The sequence below is a fragment of the Seriola lalandi genome, unplaced genomic scaffold (genome assembly GCF_002814215.2).
Source record: "Seriola lalandi dorsalis isolate HSWRI2012SDOR001 ecotype SW California unplaced genomic scaffold, Sedor1 jcf7180002054246, whole genome shotgun sequence".
Lineage (NCBI taxonomy): Eukaryota > Metazoa > Chordata > Actinopteri > Carangiformes > Carangidae > Seriola > Seriola lalandi.
In genome coordinates, this window is record NW_019524799.1 from 157,839 (window position 1) to 182,786 (window position 24,948).

Below are 24,948 nucleotides of genomic sequence, written 5' to 3' on the forward strand. Positions count from 1 at the left end.
CCCCCCCCAACCCCCACTTCCTGCCTGCAACCCATATTGTCACTCGAATGATTTTGTGTGAGGTGGGAACACGGCAAAAAAATAAAAAATACAAATCTTCTGCAGTACACTGACATTTGTTTAGGAGGGGAAAAAAGGGAAAGCAGAACATTCAAATGGAGCTGAAAATGGTACACTCAGAGCTAAAATAAATGTGTGCATTGAAGATGTGAAGAAAAGTGCTGGAGGCAGCGTACTGGCATGAAGCAGATCAGGTTCTGACATTTTGTCTAATGTGAAATGCTGCCAAGAAGCAGTGGGTGGGATGTTGTGACCTTTATCAGTGGGAGAGATAGAATGACCCAATACTATAGATAGAATAATCTGGAGATACAACAATCTGCTTTTACAACACAATGCTGCGACCTATCTCTGTGTGTGAGTGTGACCTCCCATTCTGTGTGTCAGGCTGTGTGTGTGCTTGTGCAAGAGGGCTGCTGACCTTCTGACGCATCTTTGGTCGGCAGCAGCACAGTGACGCTATCGCAGGTGCGTACGGGTGACTTCTCCTTTGAAGGTTAAACAGGCGATGCTTCAGCAAATTCTCTCAAGGCTTAGAGGAAGTTAGCCGGCCTTACATTGAGTGAGTTAAGTGTGTCCATTCATATGTATCTGTGTGTGTGTGTGTGTGTGTGTTGGTGTGTGAGCGCGTGAAGCGTAATAGCTTTGCTGCAGGTTGTAACAGATGGTTGCTAATGGAAGTTCATAGATCTGAATGACAGGGGCCAGGGGATTTGGGAGGAGATTATGGGAGGGGATATGTGATTCGTGCATGTGCATGCGTGGTGTGTGTGTGTGTGTGTGTGAGTGTGTGTGAGTGTGTGTGAGTGTGTGTGTGCACGTGTTGGAGTGTGTGTGTGTGAGTGTGTGTGTGTGTGTGTGTGTGTGTGAGTAAACGTGTTGTGTGTGTGTGTGTGTGTGTGTGTGTGTGTGTGTGTGTGTGTGTGTGTCTGTGTCTGTGTCTGTGTCCTACCTCCATGTACATATGCACAATCAGTGTGTCTATCTCTAAGAAAGTGGACCAACTAGTGCTTCTAGTCCTTGGGTAATGGAAGATAAATTAAGTTTTTAGCCATGCTAGTGGTTTGGCTTTAGGGATGGTGATTGTCTTTCAGCTGGTCCACCAATTTGGTCCACACTGAAATAACTCAACAACTATTGGCACCATATATTCATGGTGCCTAAAGAACAAACCCAAATGACTTTGGTGATCCCTGACTTTTTGCTCTAGCACAGCCACAACATTAGCATTTGTGTTTTGAGTGAAATATCTCCACAACTATTGGATAACTATTGATTATAACTATAGATTTGCATAACATTAAATATGATGCATACATTCATATGATTTGTAATAACCTGGTTATCCCTTAAAAGGTCTGTTTTCAACATCTCAAATTAACTTTTTATTGGTTTTCAAACATTTGCAGTGTTACATCCTTCAAAACAAAAGTTTGAAGAAACAGCTCAAAACTTGAAAAGAGTACGTAAAACTGGTGTATTCCTCAGGAACCCGGAGCCTCTCTGAACTACATTGACAAAAATTCAATTTATGTTTTTGCCAATCAGTGCACACTGTGAGTTGTAAAGTTTCCTCTTCTATTTTTACCCAAGTAGAGCTCGGCCTACTTCCTCTGTTCTACCCTGATGGGACCTGAGAGTTATAACTGCCTCTCCAAAGGCCTACAGGAAATGGAAAACCAAATTACTTTGTTAGAGGCTCTTCTTTAATTTAGTTTTTTCACTTTCTTGCGGTGGTGGCAGTTGAGGTGGTGGGAGGGCTGGGGTTGTAATAGGTAGCTATGTCTCCTACAACAGCATATACAAAATGTCTTATGCATGTTAAAGTTCTTACTGGTGATTGGGTTCATTAGTTATTAAAACCATCTGACCTTCCCACAACACACTCAGACACACTCATTATAAAGCCCTTGTAATTCATTAAGCTCCCTAAGTGAACACAAGCCATACCGAAGGGTGCTCACTATTACTGAGTGGCTTGCCATGCGCCTGAGGGAGGTTAAGAGTAAGTGTGTGGATCAAGTTTTAATGCTACGATGAGGGCAAAGTTAGACGTTAACCACTGACATCACAAAGATGATGGGTTGGAAGAGGACAATAAACTGCAAGGGTGTAAAGACATAAAGGTACACTGTGCAAATTTCATTGAACATTAAGTGTTTATTGTAAAGTAAAATAAGCAAACATAATAATAAAAAATACAAATATACCTTTAATAAAATAAGCTATGGTAGAAAACCACTTTAAAACTGATGGTAATAATGATCACGGCATACGCACTTTCATATACTCTCGTAAAAATTCACTTAAATGTCGCCCCGGAATGAGGTGTGAGGGGAGCAAGGCTGCAGGGAAATCTCATTCTCTCTCAAAGTGGAAGACAACTCCTTCATTTGTCATCACTTCACGCCAACAGGAGGGACATAATCACTTGCTGCCGGTGGTGTAATTCATTGCGGGCGCACCAGCTGCTGTCGTACTGCCGCTGTTGGGAATGACAAAAACTTAGAATTCAAGTGTTTCAAGTGATTTAGAAAAGCGTGGCAACATTTTTAAAAATCTCTTTTAAAGGATGTGTAAAGGCATTTATCGATATACTGCACTGCGGGCAACAGAAAACACAGAACAGCACTAAATAACGGATTCAAACGAGTCATCAGCAGCTGAACTGAAATCAGTAACCAGAACCAAATCAGACAAAGGAGGGTATCACTTTACTAATCCTCCGGCTCTAGTACACTCCACTGCAATATGCTACCACTGAGGTCCAACCCAGACCCGAGTGACAGCTCTCACTATTCACAACTGCTTCACAGTGCTGTGATAGCAGGAGCCTCGTTTTTAGGGCTGGTGGCCCTTTAACAGACTGAGGGCTAAATTTAGCTGTTATAAATTGGTTATTTGTGCCGGATGCCTGTTCAATTAAAGCCAGTCACTGAGGCGTCTGAGATCTCGCTGGGATGACGACTCAAGTCATCAAACACAAACTCCAAGGAGGTGGTTACACTCCCAGTGTTACAACACTAACAATAATTAAACTGTTGATTTCTTGTTGCTGCTGCTTTTTGGCCCAAAATAAACAAATAAGAGTATGAAGTATGACTTATCATTAAAATGAACAAGAACACAGTTACTGCCTTTTCATTATTCATCAAACTGTTAAATGATCAAAGCTACATTTCTCTGACAGTTTTGTTGAAACATGGCTCCTTATCCTAATAAATACGCACTGGAGCAAGAAGAGGGTGAGCAGCTTCACCTCCCTTTTTGTCATGATAGATTTTCGGAAGCCAGCACCTCATCAACCCGGCGTTCATTCTCACCCCACTTCTTCAAAGCTACACTTCCCCAGAGGAGACAGTGAGTGAACTCAAAAAGAAGTTCCTTCATATAAAGCAGCCAATTCTCCAGCGTTCAAGAGGGTCGGATATTCTGTGACAGTAATTCTTTGCTGACGGGAGGTTTTTTTTTTGACCACTAAAGCATGTGCAAGTTCATGACCGACAACCTGCTGCTACCATCTTACAGTTTGATAAACGCTCAGCATCTGCTCTAATTCCCCTGATTTCTTTAGTGGAAACGCTGGCGGGGTATTTCGGATGTATTCTCCCTAACAATGTAAAATATCAGTACACTGCAGGTCAGCTCAGTGTGAACAGGTCGCAAAGTTCACAAGTGAGTCGCTCCAAATGTTCACACCTGTGCCGACACGTGCACGCTCACAATCCTTTCAGCATGCATGTTGGCTGTGCGTGCCACGCGTGAGAGTCAGTGTCTCAGTCAATTATTAATGGATGTAACTTGATGACAGATGACTCGGAGCGGCCCGTCCCTCCCCATCCCTGACCCGGCTGTGTCGTCTTGGTTTCCATGGTCAGGAGGAGACGGAGGCCCACGCAGTCTGATTGATTAATTCTGTCAAGCACACTTTTGCTGTCCCTGCACAGTGTCCGGTCTGAGCTCTCCTGCAATCTCTCACAATCACTATCAGCATGACTGCGAAGTCACAGAACATATCCGTCATTTCTGAACACGTCAAGCCCGCCTACTGTCCACCATCTTCTACAGTTCACCTTCCATTCCCCTCCAATCATACAGGCCTACCTGTCATTTGCCATTTGTAGTTTTAAATCTCTCACAACAAAACAACATACTGCATCATCAACCCAGATTTGCTCACTGTACCCACAGAAGAGGCTCTGATTACTGTGGAAAAATATATTTTTATCAACTGTCATATCAGTGTATGCAATGTAAAACTAGAACTAGCTGCTGGTTAGCTTAGCTTAACATAAAGACCAGAAACACAAGGGGAAATCTGCCAACCTGCACCACTTGATTTCATTTATTTGTAAGTCAAGAATGAATCTTCACACTTATTTGATTTTTAATTTTGATGTCACATATCCTGACACAGTGAATGGTTTGAAATGGTGGGATGTAAAAGCAAAGGATCAAGCTACTAACTCTTGTCCATTGCTGTTCATAAAGCAACAGACAAACGAAGGGACAGGCAGATAAGAAAAATAGTGAAAAAGAGGTTTTTTTTAAGTTATGAGAAAAAAATTAGCTATATTGCCATTGATGTTCTGTTTGACGAGAGACAACATCAAAAAAAGTTATTATTATTTTACTCAACCAGGCCTCGTCCCTTCACCCAACTGCCTTGTATCCATGATTTGACCCTGCAACGATCTCAATAACCAACCCAGTGGAGTGCTTGGTGTGTATCCATCAAGCAGGGAGTAGCCCAGAGGCAGTCATCCTTCAGCCTGTTAAGTGGTATTGGAATAGTATTGAGATCTGTGTAATTGGATTAGACCAACCTTAGTCCCCTCTCTATTCCACCAGGCCCTTCTGTGAAATCATAACTTAAGAGCTTTGACAATGGTAGTTTTGCTGTGCAGCAGCTGTTGAGAATGTAACATGATCTTTGTCTGTAGCTCGTGGCCTCATCTTCCCTCCCCGAGGCTGGAAAATCCCAGCAGCAGTCTGACTGACAGCTCGACTCTGCCTGGCTTTGACTGACAGCGTACAGGATGTTGTGCAGTCTCAGTTGGTTCTGAGGGGCCCAACTGATCTCAGGCCTCTGTGGTGATCATACGGAGTATCACAAAGAGGAGCACAGGAAGGGATGAGGGGCTCAGATCAGTCTGGGAGGCCTATCACACCTGTTTGGCTTTATACACATGACAGGTTACATGGAGGGCTGTGTCTCTCTGTCTGCTCTGGGTTAAAAGGCCTGTCAGACACACACTCTTGTTGCATCGCTCAGGTGTGAGCCTGCTGCTCTGATAAACACACGCACACACATAAAGGCAGACACAATGCAACTACAAAGAAACACATGCAGACACAATACTGGTGCAGGGAATGAGTACACACACACACAAACAGTGCTCAGCTGCTACCTGCATATCAATGTATACTGTAACCTCCCAGCCAAGACGATCTCAGATAAGCCCCAGAATAAGTTGGTGGAAGTGTATCTCATGATGTTTATTATTACATTATAGATTCTCTTCTTTTCAAGGCTAGAGAGGAAGTGATGCTGTGCCTATTTTTTGTTTTGTTTTGTTTAGACACTAGTTGGCGAATGTTCCAAAGGTATCATAGGATTACGAGGTAGAAATAGCAGTGAGAGAGACATCTTCTAAATTTGACAGTTGACACTCAATGCTCAATTTAGACCTCAGTAAATATTAATCTATCATTCAATTATTATTGGAAATTTTCTTTGCCATATGTTGAATTGCATGCTTATTCATACACTTATTTGCATTTTCAGTGACTGGACTGACCAAAAGATTTTCAAGGTAACGCCAGCAATTAACAGGAATGAATTGAATGAAAGTCTACCAAATGAACACTGTCTCTATAATGAGCACCAAGATATACTTTTTTTTTTCTCCAGGAAACATCTTGTAAATCAGTAGGACATTATTCAAAAGTGTGGATGTATAAATCAAAGCGTCATTTTGAATACTTTAAGCGAAAATACAGTCTGTAACTTTCATTTTAATATGTTTCAGCTGAAATACGCTCCAAAGAATATCTTGGTGTGGAGAGGTGCTATCAAAGGCTTCTGTGACCCCAACTCATTGAACAGCCGGGCAGCAGCACAGAGACACAGCCTTCTGAAGTTTCTGAATGAGCCTCGCCCCTCTAACCAATTAGAGAAGGCCTGAAGCGGGCAGAGCTCACAGCTGTCAATCAATACAGCTGTTCTGGTCCCCCACACCGAGGCATCAAGCTAGTATGAGCTGCTGGGATGGCATCGCTATGGCTGACACAAGCTAGCAAGCGCCCAATTCCTGCATTAGCTGAGAGAGCGAACACATCAAGGATGTATGTGAAGGGCTGGGCGTGGCGAACGGGTTTGCAATTGAGCCTCATGCTAGCGCTAACTTGATTTCCAGAGCTTCTTTCTTCTTCTATCTTTTCACATCCTGCTCAAACGTGCCTTAAGCAAAAGATGGGTATAACGGCAGCTAACATTTCAGTACCATTCTCATATTCTCTTATCTGATTGGCTGCTGAGTCAGCTAATCTAAAAATGGTGAACATGTACCTCTCAAACAAAAACTAGAATTATTATCATTATTGCATGTGGCTTCACCAACCAGTCAAGTTGCAGGAAATAAGGTCACAATCTCCCCATCTGGGTATAAAATGTCATCAGATTTTATCCTATTAGACATTTGTGTTAAATTGTGTCATAATTAGCTTAAGAATTCTTGTGTTATGGCCAAAAACATGTTTTGTGAGGTCACAGTGACCTTGTCCTTTGACCACTAAAATCTAAATCAGTTCATCTTTTAGTCCAAGTGAACTTTCGTGCAAAATCAGATGAAATTACCTCAAGGTGTTCCTGAGATATTGCATTCATGAGAAGGGGAAAACATAATGCCCCTGAAACGTAATTCCTCCGGCCACGACTGTTGCCAGTGAGGAAGCATAAAAATGAGTCCAGGTGTCAGCTTCAATTCTCACGGCCACTGAAATAAGCTAAAGTTTTAAACATCAGAGGAAGCTTTCCTGAGTCACATTTCAACCTGCCTCAGAAAACAAAGAGATTTATATAAAATGTCCAGCGGCAACATGGAAGCCTGTCAGCCTACCAGGGTTTGTGTTACATTTTAATTCTGGCACCGACCGTAGAATCAGATCATTGTTTGAGAAGATGGCTGAAGCCAGAGGCAAGAAAGGGAGAGCAGACAGGGACATGGAGTGGAGGGGATTAAGACAAGGGAAGGGAGAGAGTAAACACTGGGGAAGCTTTTGACAAAAAGTAAGTCAGCTTATGTTGCTTCCATTTTTTGGGGTTAGAGGAACATTGAGTACACTGCACTTTGAATTATCTTATAGATATATAGTTATCTATTTCAGCAGTGGCTGCGTGAAAACAAGAACACATCTCTGTATCAATTATGCCAAATGTGGATACTATAGCTGAAATGCAGGATACAAAAAGACTTTGTGCCTTTAAGGTGCCAACTGTTGCCCGACACCAGTATATCTTCTTCATGGCAGAAATAATCCCAGCTACAGTGTTAGCCCAGGCAAGTTAAACAAATAAATGCTCACCTATGGGATTTTGTGTTGTTTTTTTTTCATCCCTTTCCTTACTATACAAACACAGTATTTAAATGATTAAGATGTATTACTAAATTAGGAATTAAGGTTAAAGCAACTAAATCCAGGGCACTGAAAAATGCTTCCTTCCTTATTATATATCAGTAACTGAGTATTTAGAGTCAATGCGTATTTTCTCATTAGTAACATAAACATGAATTACAACGAATCACCCCAAGCAGTATTTAAATAGGTTGCAGAAGAATAATTTTTTCCTGTGTGCGTACACACGCCCGTGCACACATACGCACACATACATTTCCTATTCTTTAAATGTGTGGCAGGGAATATATGGGACTAAATAACCATTACAGGGGGTAGAAACAGGCTGGAATATAAAACGCTGTCAATACTGCGCTGAGCGGAGTTTGAGACCTTCTTATCTACTGACTGCATTAAGACATGGCTTTTTTTCTCCCTGTGTGAATACTAAGTCCACATGAATTTATTCGCTTACGGTCTTGAATTTTTAGTTTTAGTCAGGAAAAAAAGACATAACCTAGCAAAATGAAACATATCAACTTGTTGCATACTTTTTTGTTAAGGTTTTTGTTCTATAATGACATAATGACTCCCTATTTATTTGCATTGCTTGTTCCCTTTTGCAATTTTATCATTCGATTCTCTTCTGCCCAACCTGCTCTCTTCTTTTGATTTTTTTCCCCCAAACTCTTTCTCTACCTCCCTCTACCCCCCTCCACCCTTCTGCTCCCTCTCTCCTTCCCTCCCGCTTGCTGCTCATTTTTAAATCTATGAATTTCTGAACATCATTTTCTTGATTTTTCCACGCCCCAGGGAGACATTCTCATTCCAGCCCTTCTCTTTTTTCACCTCATTTCCTCCCTCCTGAGTGAATATCCCAGACAGGATGTGAGGTGACAGTGTGGCCTGTGGAGGTTAGGGGGAGGGTTGTGGTGTGTTTGTGTGTGTGTGTGTGTGTGTGTGTGTGTGTGTGTGTGTGTGCGTGTGTGTGTGTGTGTGTTGAGAGAGGTGGAAGTGGTGAAGGTGGGGATATAAGTACAGCCTCCCACAAAAAAAAAAAAACGGGGTTGGAGGGTCAATGCTCTCCCAAATCTAATCCTACACATGACCACGGGAGACGAACAGTAACACCTTCTCCCCTTTCAGGGTCCAAGCTGTAGAATTAACCGTGCCTTTGAGAGACTTCTGCTCCTTGGCATGAACGTGCCTCATCCCGCAAGACCTCATGCTCTTGAAAGATATACACTTCTGTCCCTTTTTTAAAGGCTTCGGTCGTGAAAAAATGTCCATGCTTTCGCCTTGAGTGAGCATATCTGGGCAGAAACAGAGGGAAGGAAAGTGGACAGTCCCTCGAAACACCCCCTCCATAAATGAGGTGCCACATGGATGAAATTCAAATTATACCTTCCACGTACTCACACACATACACATACACACACACACACACACAGATGAAACCCTTACATGCGTATAAACTGAAAACTCAGTGTGCGTTAGAACACGCGAGAGGGTTGTGAATGCACATACCATAGCTTTTCTAATTTCAGTGTATTGAGTGTGTGTGTGTTTGTGAACGTACGAGTGTGTGTAGTTTCTGCACCATATGATGAGGAAGATCACAGTGATTAAAAAGAATCAGTGTTTGTGCACAGATGAGCGTGTGGCTCCACGGTACGTGTACATGTGGGTGGAGATGATGAGAATCACCAAACTGATTAAAAGGACTGCCTACCCGCCATTGAGATGAAAAAAAAGGACAATTTAAGCTTTAAATAGCAAATAATAGGAATTCTAATCAGGTAATTTCAGAATTATAAGCTCTCAACATGTCATAATTTTAAGTGTGAAGACGATTTGAGCAAAACTTATTTATGCTCAGAGAGACAGACTCCTAAACATGGGACAGCAACATTTTGATTTTAAAATCCAATTTTTCAGAATTAGCACGAATGCTCCTTTACTTTATTGATTGTGTACGCTTTTCTCATTTCCCTCCTTGTCACTCCACTCATCTTTGAACCTCCTCCCCACTCCCACTCCCCTCCCCTTCCCTGAGAGGTTAGAGGTTCCCCGACTGTGAGAGCAAAACAAAATTTTAACTAATCACAGGACTGTCTGAGCAGAACAGTGGGAATAATTAAAATGTCAATCCCCAAAAGCAGGACACTGAAATGATAACCCCTGAAATAACCCGTCTTCTCACAGACTAAATAACTATCTTTCAGAAAATACGCTGCCACTACTGAACAAAAAAAAACGTAAAAATTATTAAGATAATTATCTCCCTTTTTTGTCACTGACAAAATATAATCAGCTTCAAATTCTAGTTCAACAAAAACAATGGTTCAAATTGAAGGAATGAAGTTGATATCCCTGCATCATCCAGTTTTTTATCCACATGGAAAGGGAGCTCAATACATTACAGTGTAAATAAATATATACTACAAAGTAGAGAAGAGCTGGATGATTGCAAAGGGAAAAATATTAAGATGATGGCCAATTTTAAAGCGTGCAGAAAAAAGTGTTCAGTTATAGATAATTATACTTTTGACAAATGTTCCTGCCAGTTGTTTGGAATTATTTTGATTATTTACGGTCTCATTGTCCTCAAGTGAACCGGAGGTGGAAGAGTCTTCTAACGTGTCTTGGAAATAAAAGAAAAAATTCCACTTAGTCCTTTTCTGCCATTATTATTGGTAGAAATAGAATATTCATTAATTATGTTTTCAGTAGTGTATAACCACCTGAAGCTAAGAAATGTTGTATTTTATTAGCTTAGAATGAACCTGTCATGTATACATAGGGGGCTCGCTATGCTGCACCGCCATGTTTCTACGGTAGCCCAGAAAGGACAAACCAAACACTGGCTCTAGAGAGGGTTTATCGCGTTTGTACGTCACCTGAAGGCCACTGTAGGTTGTCCTACATGCTTGGAAAGGGAGATGTGAGGGGAGGGTTATTCAGTTGGTTGCAATCTGCAACCTCACCACTAGATGCCACTAAATCCCATACTGGTCCTTTAAGGGCAGAGGTGTTGATTTGTAATGAAATTTGTGTTAAAATTTCACGTTGTGTTTTGTGTATCTTTATATATCTTTTTATATTGGCATTTGAAAAACACACACACACATACACACAATGCGTTTAGTTGTATCAACAGAAACTTGACTTTTCAGGAAAGTCAAATTCACCATGTGTGTGTGTGTGTGTGTGTGCGTGTGCATCTGTGCACAGTGCAAGTTTATACACAGGTGTTATGATATGTAGAGCATTATCCTCTTACCTCCAGGGCTTTCCTCTTACTGTTGAGCAGCTTGGAGATGTCCCGTGCCACTCTCTCCACCAAGTCCTTGGGGTTGTTTTTCTTGATTTCAAACTGGCTCTTCTTCTCATTATAAATCTGCAGATGGAGAACACAGGGAATCAAATGTCAGGTGACCAGAGCCATTAGATTAATTAAGAGGATCACAGAGGAGCTATTTGCTTATTCGCAAGGTAGTAACACATGATGGTAAACATTTACTGTAGAGCAGGCGGTATGCAGCCTGCCATTACACCCATAAGCCTCAGCACTGTAGCAGAATTAAACACAGAACAGAGTCTTAATGGCAAAGCACTTAGCTAGCCCGCTGCAGTCTGGCAGTCAGGATCAAATTAAATAAACGCAAACTCCAGCAGATCCTCACTGCAGGGTGAACACCTTGTGTCTCCACAATGTTAACTCCTTTGGAACTAAGACAAGCAGCCTTATTTACAGCCTGGTGACAACATATTTGTGACACAATCCAATGGGTTATTGAGGGCTATCCTAAACCCAACAGGCTTCATAATTTTTTTTAACCAATGACGCCTTAGTCAAAGTAAAAAGAGGAATTACAACATTTTCCATTGGAAATTGCAGCATTTGAAGCACTCTTTCTGGGGCATTACACAGAATAACAGCAGTAAGACCCATTAAACAGACTCAGACTTTGCAAACCCTATAAAACAAGTAAGAAAAACGGATTTGGGATGCTGCAGGGGACTGGGATGCTTGGAAAGGAGGGGCAACCAGAGGTAGAACGACGGATACTTGGACCACTGAAAGGTTGGAGGTAGACAGTATTGGGAGATTAGTCTGCTACCCCTGGAGGAACTGTGGCTGACTCAGCGGCCGGCGCTCTCTATAGGATCTGTAGTCTACAACAGAGCACTGCCCGACGGATTACTACTTATCCTGCTGCCCTAAGACATTGCAAGACCCACTTTCACACCATACAACCATTTTTTTTACAGTTAAGGAAAAGCGGGAAAAGCCTTTTGTTGAATATTTCAAAGCAATTAGGATCTTCTTTAGTCTGAAGTGCAAAGCTGAAATACTACATGTACTTATGCTGTGTGTCTAGTTTAGTTGGCTTTACTTTTATTTACTAGAAACTGACTTCTATCCATCAATCAAATAATTACACCCTTTATGATGACCTATTGATGAATAAGGATACGCTGCATTTTTGGAGTTTGAAGCTTTAGTTTGAGTCTCCAGATAAAAAAAAATAAATCTGAAGCCACAGCAGCCTGAACAAAAGATGTCATACTTGTTTTAGGTGTAGTCAGTGATTAAATTTGATGGATCTTGAGACTCTGGTGGGAGGACATTTAGGAGACATGTCATTAAATATAAAAAAAAAAAAAAAGAAGACATCTTGAAAATTTATTAGAAAATCGTGATATCTCTTCTAAAAGAGTTTGCTAGTGCAGGGATTTCAGTGCAGGTTTGTAGCGAGCGGGTTGTTAGAAATAAGAATCTTCAAAGACGGTGTTTCAGGTTCATGTTGTTTTCTTAGCCTGAGATTGGTTTCATTAACAGCAGTCTGTTACATCACAAAGAAAAGAACTCTTTGTAATGAAAAACAACGGACACAATCACAGTTTGAGAGAAAGGCTGTAACACATCCCTGTGAAAAAGGTATAGTGGTCAAACGTATCAAATTTAGAGATGCTTCTTTTTCTTTATATCGTCAAACCTGATGCTTTTCATTTGTTCATTTGTGTGCACGATGTGCCATCTATACTGGAGCTTCAGGAATAAGCTGTTAATATAAGGAATACAAAAGACAAAATAAGGAAAACAAAAGACAAGATCTCTCAGCGAAACAATGTTTTCTTATGTGTCATTAAACAACCAGTAAAGCTGGGGACACACTCTACTTGTTTTTGATTTTATTCAGTGTGTCTGTAAGAATGAGACACTGACAACACTATTTGACAACAGAACAGCAGCACTGCACCACACACCACGTTATGGTACAAGACTTAAGACCTGTCTCGACAGGAATAATAATAAAAAATTAAAAAAAACATCTGGAAACTTCTTCAATCCAAACAGCTGAAAACAGTCTGGGTGGGGTCTGTACATTTTGCCCAGCAAACTGGAAGTGAGTATTTGCAACACTGCAGCTTGGCCAGTCTCTTGCAGGGAACCTCCATTTTGTGGGCTGATCAGTTGGCGCTGTTAACAGGGAGCAAGCCATTGTTTGTTATATTGTTTGTTATTCAGGTTATGAATCAATTAAACTAAGCTATTGTGGCATTGGGTTTCAGTGACTAACTGTGGTGTTTGAGATTCAATTGCTGATCCCCACACACTACAGCATACATATCAATTAGATCAGACATGACTGCAATCAGCACATCGCCTGATCCCGGGGTGTCCTGACTGAATGTTTACCAACCAAACATTTTCACATTTCTTTTGACATTTTCAAAGTATCTCTTGTGCTGTTATGAAATATCAGGACTGTGGGATTGATGTGTTGATGTGCAGCAATTAGGAAAGGAAAACACTGGCGTCCATATGATCCGTCTCTGTCGTGCTGAAAGCTGGGCAGGCAGCCAGAGGCAGTTTCCTTCGACTGGCCCACTGAGCAGGCGAACCTGGCCCCAGAAGCTCAGACCATGCCAACCAAGCACTCTGGTGAGATTGCCTGGTGTCTTATTTTGGCTGCTCTCTGAGGGATCAGGGATCCTGCTTAGTTTCAAACAACACTTAAAACTACTTCTCAAAGTGGAATGTGAAGGTGAAATCTGCAGATTGTGTCATAACGCAACTATATATATATATATTTGTTTGGTTTATGCCATTTTGGGCTTCAGCTCCTCATCCTGAAAAAGTAATTAGACGGCAAAACGCACGCACAAAAAATTTGATTATCCCTCAATTGTAAATGAGGCAGTCGTCAGACCTGAGACCCATAAGTGAGTATTTGCACACGCATCCATACATCACATACCACACACACTTGCACATATATACACACACACACACACACACACACACACACAAACACACACACCGTTTCACAGGGACAGTGGTGGACAGTGTTTCCTCGAGGATTTTTATTTTTATCAGCGGGGACAGGCCCACTCCGCCACCACAAAATGTATATAGCATAAGCACCGATGGAAGAAGCCATTAATGGAATCTTATTAAACCATAAAACAAGAGCGAAGTTTTCTCCGCTTCATTGACAGACTATAAACCTCTGACTGCAATGCATTTTTCAAGTCGATTTAAACACCATGTCAAATTTGTTTTTAAATCAATATTCATTCCCTTAATATGTGGTAGTGCTCCCGGGGTCTGCCCCTTTCTCTGGAAGATTCATGGCGTTACAGACAGAGCCCTCTCTACTCAGAGCTTAGAAACAACAACAAAAAAAGAAAAACCACCAAAGACAAAGCGAGAAATCAATAAGACTCATATTGCTTCATGTGGGGATTCCAAAAAATATTTTCATACCTCTTATACTACACAGTAAGGTCCTTTTTTTGTTTTTGTGAATCCAGTAAAAAATATATTCTTCAGGGGGAAAAAAAAAATTTCTGATGCAACTTCCATTATTTGTCCTGAATTCTCATTCTGTACAGTATTTAGGGATTTAAAATGATTCCCGTGTACTGTATAATTGCGTAGTCTCTGCTGCTATACTCATCAAACCGCCTCATTGGAAAATGCACTGCTTAATTACCTCCTCAAAGCACAGAGCCAGCAAACCATTGAGAAATTAAGTCAACCACTGTCATTGTGGTCCAACATGTATGAAAATTAGCTGCTGCTGCAACACACACTCAGTTGGTAATACCAATACACTCATACCAGCAACCTGGTCACAAACAAAAGCAGAAGAATTATTAAACTGGACTCCTACAATATCAATGGTGGGTCCAGGCAAAAAATGACAGGTTACACCTTAACCCTTTTTGGTCTGTATGGACTCTGTTGCACAAAACGCATTCTGTTGCTCGCCAGAGGAGAGAAAATAAAACCACAGAGGGCTGGACGATAATTTGATATTACCCTTTATCATCTCTCCAAATATCTTTGTGCTTGTGGTTCATAATTTTGATAATATATTTTATATTATAAATATATTCTATATTACTAATAAGTTGTTGAAGTCAATCGAAATCTGACTCACTGTATTAACTTAACTGTATTTAAAAAATTGCGTTCTGTAGAACACATCATTTTAACTTACTCTATACAGTAGTAAAAACACACACAGAAAACTCCATGCAAACGTTTTGATTTTAATTAGTGCACAAAATGTCATGACGTATAGTATCAATATCAAAATTCCAAGCTTTGACTGTTATTGTGATGATCATTTTGTCCACCCTGCTCATCGGTACTTTAACATAAATCTAGCAGATAAAAGATCAGTGTCATACACCTTAGCTGAAGCATGCTTCCTCTGTTTAAACAGGCATGACACCAGTGTACTGTATCCACCTACACAGTTTGTTCCCTTCTCTAGTGACTTATATCTATTATGTATCATGTGCTGCCACATAAACGGCACTGGTATTAGTTTCTCTGCCATTTTGGATGTGAACCATTGTGGATGTTTGCCTGAGGAAACCCTGTTTTATTAATTTTATCACACTACATGGACTAATAAAAAATACAAAAGACAGAGATAAAGACAGATTGTACTGTAGGGTGCTCATCTCTCTGACAGGTTGGCCATTACAAGCTCCAATAATGGGCAGATGAAGTCCCTGTCCATTCTGAGAGAAGATTGAGCTGTGCTGTCAACCAGACAGAACTCCGGCCCAGAGAGAAGCAGCCGGCCAATGAGCATTAGGCTGGAGGAGCAATGGGCGCAGACAGACAGCACATGGTAATGCTGGCCACGATAGGCCTGAGGAGCTTTAAATCCCCTTTAGCTAGAGGTTGGAGATGAGTGACCATCATCACTGAAGGGCCATAAGCACATCAGCCTGCCTGAAATTATATTTGAGGGTTTTAGAGCTCACAGGTAATGGGGCAGCTACAGGAGACAAACCAAGCTCTCTGGCAGGCAACTTTACTGATAATCATATGCAGTGTTTGAGCTGGGGTAAGCCTCTTGAAGGTACTTGCAAAAAAATAAACAGCAGAAACTGTTCTGTAATAAAAAATACAAATAAAAATAATAACTGAAAACAAAGAGAAAAAGCTTGTTTTTAATTTAAAAAATGTAAATCTATCTATTGAGATTTTTAGTGTACAGTACAGAAATTACATTATCCGACTACATCTGAGCATCAGTGGAGATAAGAAGTAGGTTTAATTGATTCATTGAAATTATTCGCTTGAATTCATTTGTTTTAGACTGTTGCAATGTACACAAACTCCATAAGAATAAAGAGTCAGTGGCAGAAGTGCTTAATGATCCGTGAAGTACTCTATTTCAAGTAAAACTCAAGTAAGATAACTATAAGTATTGGCAAACAAAATGCACTCCTGCCATTGTTCTATGATTTTATTGTTGGATCTTCATTATCAAGGCATTAAAATGGAAGCAGAACTTTAATATTGTAATTGGTCTTTAAACTGTTGGGTGGTTCATGACATCATAATAATTCCTCAACATTATATGTTTTGTATGTAAAACAACAGCTGAGAAATACATAGTGGTGGAGTAAAAAAAGCATATTTCCCTTCTATTATATTTGCTTCAGTACTTAGAGTACATGTATCCAGTTACCTTCCATCATTGTATATAGTACAGTCTTCTCAGTGCACGTCTCAAATATCAGCAAATACCCACACATTTTTTCGGTTATTGACTTTAAAGTATTAGGATAGTTGATTGACATCCTTAGAGACTATGGGTGTGTTTTAGTCCCATTTCCATTACAGAGATGTCAGCTCTAAGCAGCAATTTCTAAAAAATGATGTACAAATGTTCAAAGGAAAACAAAAAAAGGATCAAATGGATGTGACTGTTTTGTGGTGCCCATCATTTTTGTAAAGAGGAATGAAAATTCATGGATTGGAAAGGCTGTGGAGCAAATTAGCAGTGTTAATCAGTTCTGCTGTTGGCTCGAGGCTGTGACGCCTGGACAGCTTTCTGTGTAGGGCTGTCATTCTCACAGGAAAAGAGGAGAGGTGGCTCTGCAGAGCGCCACTGACGGCCAATCGAACCTTCTGCTGCTAACGCTCACACAGGATACGACAGAAGCAACTATGCCAATCGGCAGCAATATGCTTTCTCTGGCAGACAGGACACTCAAGTACACACTGAGAATCACACACACACACACACACACACACACACACACACACACACACACACACACACACACACACACATACACAGTGAGACATGCAAATGTACACGTGCGCAAAATCGCATTCACGCCCTCTGTACAGCTCACGCACGTCACGTACACTCACATTCTCATCATTAGCCATGATGACTGGTTCCAGCGTGCCAAGCTCTGAGTGTCACTGTAAACACACAGATGGGAAGACAGAGGGTGGCGAGACTCCAGAAAATTACTGTTAAAAAGTGGTGTGCAGATTCAGCTGGCTCCCAGCATTCATCAAAGAAGTCCACTGTTTTTGCAAGTCAGTCCCTCTGCTCCTCAGCTCCAGTTACATCATTAAATTAAAAAAAAACTTGTTAATGCTGCAGTAAATTCCAATACCAACTCGTGTTATCGAGGATTTTTCAAAATGTTCCTCCTGTCATAAACACAGCAGAAGAAAGTCAAAACAGTCAAAATGATAACAAATGAAAAAGATTTCTGTCACTTTGTATAAAGACGTATTTGTTGACTTTTTCACTATGTTCGCTGGTAGCACTGATGTTCTTTGGTAGTGTTGATGTTATTGTCCCTCCGCCTGTGTCTAAGAGAGAGGACTGCTTATCTCTCTGTGAAGTCAGCCACAATAGGCCGCGTCTGGCTGCAGCGGCGCGGAGGTTGACAGAGACAGATGCCACATCATTAAGGAATATTAGTGGGCTCTGCCGAGCAGACCCAGCTTCCACAGGCCCCAGGAAGAGTTCAATAAGAGAGAACACATAGGGAGCAGCAGCCCCTCAGAGGAGCTCGATAAGACACAACACACCAGAAGCCTCTCATAGTTCAGTAGGAATAGAGGCCTCCAGAGAAGAGACCAGTCAGACGCAGAAAAGGCTGACACACTGACTGCTGCTGTGAAGTTGGGGTCTCTGGCAGGTTTTCTGTCCAAATGAGACGGAGGAGAAAAAGAGGGAGATGAGTGCGTCAGCAGTGGACAACATGTGTACAGCTAATCTGCCACCTGCTTTGATAGCTACCGGGGCTTGGTACCGCATTATAAATAGTTCTATGAGACAAATTCTGAAGACTGATTTTCATGTTGCATTTTAAAGATTTCCTTTTTTCTTGTTTTTTCCAGTAAATACAGCAGCAATTTGACCATTCCTTCTTCTATAATAGATTTGGGGAAGTTTATATTCCAGCAGGCCCGACCAACATCACCCAAGACAGTGTTGTGTGGCAAACTCAACACTGTCTTGGGTGATGTCTGCTAACTACAGCTTTTGCCTCAGTTTTTCAGAACAATATCATATATCTAGCCATCGAGTGCACACTTTTGTCAAGATCCCTGCTTTAAAAACAAGTCAGCTGGAAATATTAGTCAGACATGGCACTTACAACCAACCAATTGTGCCAAGATTTACCAGCATCTGTTGTTATTTCAGCCAGTAAAATCGATGGTTGCCAGCTAGAAATGAGAAGACTGCTTCTGTCCACTTCTGTCTGAAAACAAGGACTCATTGTTTCAAAAAATTACAACAAATTTTGGGAGATCAATCTGCCACCATTGTCAGTGTAAACCGCATACAGTATGTGCAAGCCAAAATGGAAAGCTTAACAGACAACAGTGACTGCGGGGGGTGGGGCTTAGCGAACAGTCTGTTGATACTCACACAACCACGCCAGACAGACTACCTAATAACATCCTGTTAATTGTTAAGTGACAGCTATTTACAAGCTGAGAAATCCAAGGCTAAACCGCTTCATTTTGCACATATCTCCTGCATAATTACGCAACCTCTAAAACAATATTCCTAAAATCACAAACTTCATAAGCCAGTATTGTAACAGTCCAAGCAAAAGGAACTGATATGTTTCCAACACAGTGTCAGAGGCAACACAGGGTGCCAGTGCCAACAGAAAGTAACTCAGAGCAGGCTGCATCCGGGCACTCATCAAAGAAAACAAAGCTTGGGCTAAATATTTGCATACACCCCTTAGGGAGAGTTTGAGATTAGAGAGAAAGAAACAGAACGATGTCATGGAGAGGAGGTAGGGTGGATTGGCTTCTGTGACATTATCAGAGGGATTGTCAACTGGTGATACAAACAGGTCTAAACAAAGAAAAACAGCACTCACACAACCACAACCACACACACGTGAACAAACACCCCAAAGAGACTTTTCATACATTCAACCTTGTCTAATCTCCACACTGAAATAGCGCAGTCACCTGCAGTTACTGTATAGTCTCTTTCAAATGTCATCAGTGTATTTAAACTTGTTGTGTTCACTGCTTCATTGCATCTCATCAGCATCCTGAGTGATCCAGTTATCATCTTCATCCAGAGCTCCCTTTTGTCACATTTTACAAGATCTTGGGCCCGCTAAAGTGCCTGTAATTTTAGTGATTGCCATAGCTTTCGGATTCATTATTCAGTGCCATAACTGATTCATCATTGTAGTGCACCTTCACTAATCAACACACAATCAAGATCCTTAGTAAAGTGACCTTTAACACAGTGTTTTACATTATAATTGATGTATTTCTGCTCCCAAATGAGCAGATAAAAAAAACAAAAAAAAACAAAACAAAACATATTCTCCAAGCAGATAGAGCACGCCAGTATGAAAGCGTATGAGAGAGGATATTCACTATGCCAAGCCACAGACGGCACATACCAACAGGCAAACAAGACCAGCTGGACAGATGGAGCCCACAGCGATCTTTTAACTGCCCGGTTTTGTATTTATTCATTAATTAGCCCTGTCAGCAGAACCATAGGGTCATGCAGAAGTGGTGTGTGATCGCAGGATCCAGCAGGACTTGCTGGGTGCAGGCGCCAACCAGTTGGCAACTATCAGACAGAAGGATTCATAGTAAGTGACTTGTTGGAGCAGGGAAGGACAAAAAGAAATGTGGGACAGCCCCCTCACCCCCACCCCAGCCTGCTCCTCTCCTCCCTTCCATCCTCAGTCAGGGTATTTGTCTTTGAGACAGAGATAAACTGCAGCCCTTTTATTAACTTGCTGATGGTAGGGAATTGTTTTTCCCATCCACTAGGTTTTCTCAAATAGACAGCCGCAAAAATATCCTCCCTATAATTCTTCCCTTCACTATTTCTCTTATTTTCTTGACTTTTTCTACCCCCTCCCCATCTCCACCCTTCCATTCAATACTCCATGTAGCTCTAAAACTGCCTGCATATTGTTACAGCAGCGTCTCAGACAGGGGGTTCTGTATATCAAACATACAATCATCCAAATTTCATCTCCCATCCCATCACATTAACTCACAGCAGCAGCAAAATAACACGTGAGGGGTGTGCATCTGTGTGAACGTAAGTGTGAGTGTGTGTGTGTGTGTGTGTGTGTGTGTGCGTGCGCGCGCATGTGTGGGCATGTACATTATTTCTTGGGGCATGTGTGCCCCTTGTTTCTGTTTCTAAAAGACTTCTAATGTGTGAAAGTGTGCACATTATGTTTTGGTATGTGCGTGAATTTGTGTTTTGCATGGTAGTGTTTTTCTGTGTGTGTGTGTGCGTGTGAGTGTGCGTGTGTATGCGTGTGTGTGTATATATTTGAGTGGGCCGTGGAGGTCCTCTTGCTGAGGAGACAGAGCCCCAGGAGGTTTCTCTCTCTGTGGCGTCTCCTCCACATCCTCCTCATTTGAATAATTACTGCACCACTTCCACGCCACTGATGAAGCCTGGCACCTGCCCATCAGTCGAACTGCGGGCTTGGCTTGTTTCAGTCTATTGATACAAATGACTAACGAAACACTATCTCATCCAGGGCTCTCTACAATTTTTTTCAATTCAATAAAAGACTGAATGCACTCTGAATAGAACTAACCCACCCCATCAAAAGCATATGTATCGTACATCCTCTACATTAAAGTAAATATGGTGTTTTTGGTTCATTAAGTTTTCAAGTAATTAATGTCCAATTGCATTATTTTTGGTTTGCAGCTCACTGTTCATGCTACTGTTGGTCCTAGGTCATCCGTGCCAGAGAGTATAGGCCCCGCTGCTCTTTCGCGCCATCTGTCTGTCCTCCTCTGCGGTTCTTATCCTCTCAACATCTTTAACACAGATGCTAAATCTGTCCCACACTGCATAAACCGCTGCTCCACACATCTCTGACCACCTCTGCCAAGCTTTAGCATCTAGATTTTAACCCTAAACTGTTTTGGTCTTTCGGTTGCTACAGTGTTACGCTGTATATATTAAAAACTTACTGCTTCCCCTGGCAGCCTTACTGCTCCTGTAAACTCTGGAAATAAGACAAGTCATCTTAAATCTCCCCTGCTACGTTCTCTCCTGTAAAACATCAGTAAATATGGAATGGATAATGAGCTGAGAGTAAGCAACTTGCAGAGCCTTTGTGAGTCGAGTGTGGATCAGCCATAATTTGTAGAATAGACTTCATAGCGGTATAAGAGCAGCAGAGGTCAATGAGGTGATATTATATAATTCAAATGGGTGAAAAAAGCGTGCTTAGGATGCAAAGCAGTGTAATACAGTGCTCATTATCCAGACATACAGACTTTGTTCAACACAGCTAAATGCTGGAAAAAAAATCCTCATCAAAGAATTTTATTTATTACCGAGTCCTTTTCTTAAAGACAGCGAAAATATAATATATCCCATAATGTGGGTTGATTATTTCAATGTGTTTTAAATCTAAATTAACTTGTCCAAGATCAGTGTAATTTTCATGATTCTAAATTACAATCAGCTTTGGTGCAAAGCAATTACCACTGTTTTTTTAAGTACCAGGAGTAATTTGGGGTTTCAAATGTTGCTCATAAACACTTCAAAATGGGGCCAGGTGGAGCTCGGGAGGTGGACCACCAACCTTATGATTAACGGTCAACCCAGTCAGTCACCTAAACTGTAATTCTTGCATCCGGCACATTAATTCTTGTTTTAAAAGAATATTTCAGAAAGAAGAAAAAGGTGCGGATGTTCAAATCTGAGATCAATTAGCTAGTAGAGATGATTGTTTTTTGCAGTGAACATGTTCAAAAGACAGAATCACACAGTCTCTAGATGTCAGCTTTGAAGTGGATCAGAAATCAAATCATGTTCTCCAGATGTAAAGGAACATGTGTCTTCGAATAAAATTGTGACTCATATTGCAAAATAATCACAAAACGATTTCTTCTTTTTGCATATCATTCGGCCCTACTTTGAAATAGTTCCCCAATCTATTTCAGAGATAACATTTCTTTAAACAGGATTCAAGTTCAACATACTGTATTACTTGGCAAGTTGAGTTTTACGTTCGACTCTGCAGGCCCGGCACATACCTGAGTGACAGTCGCTATGACAGCCATTTTGTTCTGGCCCACTTATCTCTGTCTTACCACAGGCAGAACAGAGCAGAGAGGGAGGAATCCAAAGACAATTTAAACTCACAGTGCAGATTACATTTCAAACCTCCCAGACTGAATATTTAACCCTCTTGCCTTCGATAAGCGATAGGGGGATTTTCACTGACTCAGGAACTCAATTTAACCTCTCCTCTGAGAGATGAGGCTGCTGAAACGCCCTATAGCCTTGCCCTTGGTGATGGCCGAACCCCGTCCTCCCTCCTCCCCACTGTCTAACACTAACAGTGGCTGTCTGCTGGGCCTGATAGAGAGCGGCTCCATGCTAAGTCATTACACACAGAGCACAGCCTAATTACACACAGACAGCCCCCCATGTAACCTGCCAACAGGGTCACTGCTCTTAGAAGTGACGGCATTAAAGGAACATCTACACAAACCCCGGTAGAGAGATAAGGGACGGCGGGGACGTCTTCAGCGTGCCATGTGCGTGCCTTTGTGAGGGTGGGGGTGCGCCCTCAACAACCTTCCATATCTACCCCCTGCTGAGAGACTTCGGAGTCGGCTCCATCCTTCTCCATCCTCCCCCTCTAAACCTCCAGGCTCTGCAGCACAACTCGCAGCCCTAACAGGTTTGCAGCGACACACTAAACTGGACAAGCTCTCAGTGGAAAGAAGATAGCTCTCCATATTGAACATCACAGGGCCGCTTTTACAGCATGCCAATTTCTGCCAAACTGGCTGTTTCCATGGAAACGCAGCACTTAATGACCGATAACAGAGAACGACCTGGGAAAAAAAAGAAAAAGAAAGAAAGCGAGAGAGAGTTGAGAGCAAGGGAGAAAGAGGAAGACAATGACAGAGAGAGATGGAGAGAGAAAGACAGAGATCTTGTGGAACAAAAGAAGCAATTTAGTATCGGAGGACAGCGTGAAGCCTGATTATGTCGTCAGTGTAAATGATCATTAATTTCCCTCTGTCCAGCTGGGCCAGATTAATGCCTACCCATTCTGCACTGTAGAAAGCGAGCCAGGGCTTAACCATTTCACTGGGCACCCCCACATCAGCAACCGCGGCCTTAATAAAATTGTGAGCTCGGACCACACCAACACCCGCAAATGGATAGAAAAAACACACTTCAGCAGCACAATATATAATATAACTGGACTTATTTCAGTCGACTAACAAATTACAAAAGTCAGCAATCAAAAACAAATAAAACATTTTTTTAAAAACCTGAGCACCTGTGTTTTTTCAAAAGCTCACTCCTCTACACCTTTAGGCTACATGAGCCCGACGCTACTTTTGGTCATTTATTTTCCAGACACTTCAACACTTAAACTGAGCACTTAACTGATGATACACAATTCATACTAAAAAAAAAAAAAAAACTTTTGCTCCCATGTCTGACATCTATTGCCAGTATGTGTCAACACTGGACTGGACTCATATTACAATACAACTGATAAAAAACAAATGATTAGTAATGTCTCTCTCTTTTTTGTGCAAAAAATATACACAATTGGACAAAATAACAGGATCAACCGACAGTTAAACCCAATCCAACACAGCAGCACCAAAAACTACAACTTCAACAACTTGAATGAGAGAATGAGACTGACACCTCAGCCAAGCTCAAGCTGAAGTCCAGTCTATTGTTTTCATCCTTACATTAGCAATTAATCTTGCAGTACACACATAATTAATAGCAGAAAAAATAAGAAGTAGCTTAAACTATACATTTTCAAAATGCAGATCCAATCGATCACATTCCCGTGTTTTGAAGCAGGCTTCTGGTGGATATTCACATCAAAACTAAAGTGTGGCATTAAGAGTGCATGGGCAACAGGGATCAGGACTCTCAATGGGTGACAAGATTAATGGCTACAGAAAACTGTGTATGCATAATATGATAAGCCGGCCTTTTTTGACAGATGCCTTACATTTTTTATACATATTACACTACTAGCATGTGTCTAAATGCTTTGACATTAAAGAGCGTTCACGCCTGTTAAATGCAGAGCTCTCATACTTTTGGCTAGATAAAACATTTGAGGCTGGCTTGTCCAAGGCTTTTAGCCCGGAGAGTCTCGGCTCATGATCCCCGTGAGTGAGACTTTAACACTTAAATATTTGACACAATAGGACAGTTGAGTGCAACCGTTACTCCACAGACTCCAGGTCAGAGGTAAAATGCCCTGTGTGATCACAAATCAGAGGAGTGCAAGCACACAGCCATTGTGCTTTGATGTCTCGCTGCGGAGCTCATTCGCTGGTTTCCACATAACTAGGTCTGATCCCTCTCATCAGAACCACCACGCTGTTTGGCTGCTGAAAGCCCGCAATTTCCCTCCTCTCTGCATGCTGATCTGATTATTCAT

General features: G+C 41.5%; 1 protein-coding gene across 2 annotated transcripts in view; it reads right to left on the reverse strand.

The window, feature by feature from the left end:
- The window catches only part of cacna2d2a (calcium channel, voltage-dependent, alpha 2/delta subunit 2a), a 140,428-nt gene that overhangs the window by 90,199 nt on the left and 25,281 nt on the right, over window positions 1–24,948 (reverse strand). For both annotated transcript variants that reach the window (XM_087173517.1, XM_023404537.2), the window contains exon 3: window positions 10,961–11,077. In XM_087173517.1, the coding sequence (XP_087029643.1) occupies window positions 10,961–11,077 (117 nt within the window). The remainder of the gene's footprint in view (window positions 1–10,960; window positions 11,078–24,948) is intronic.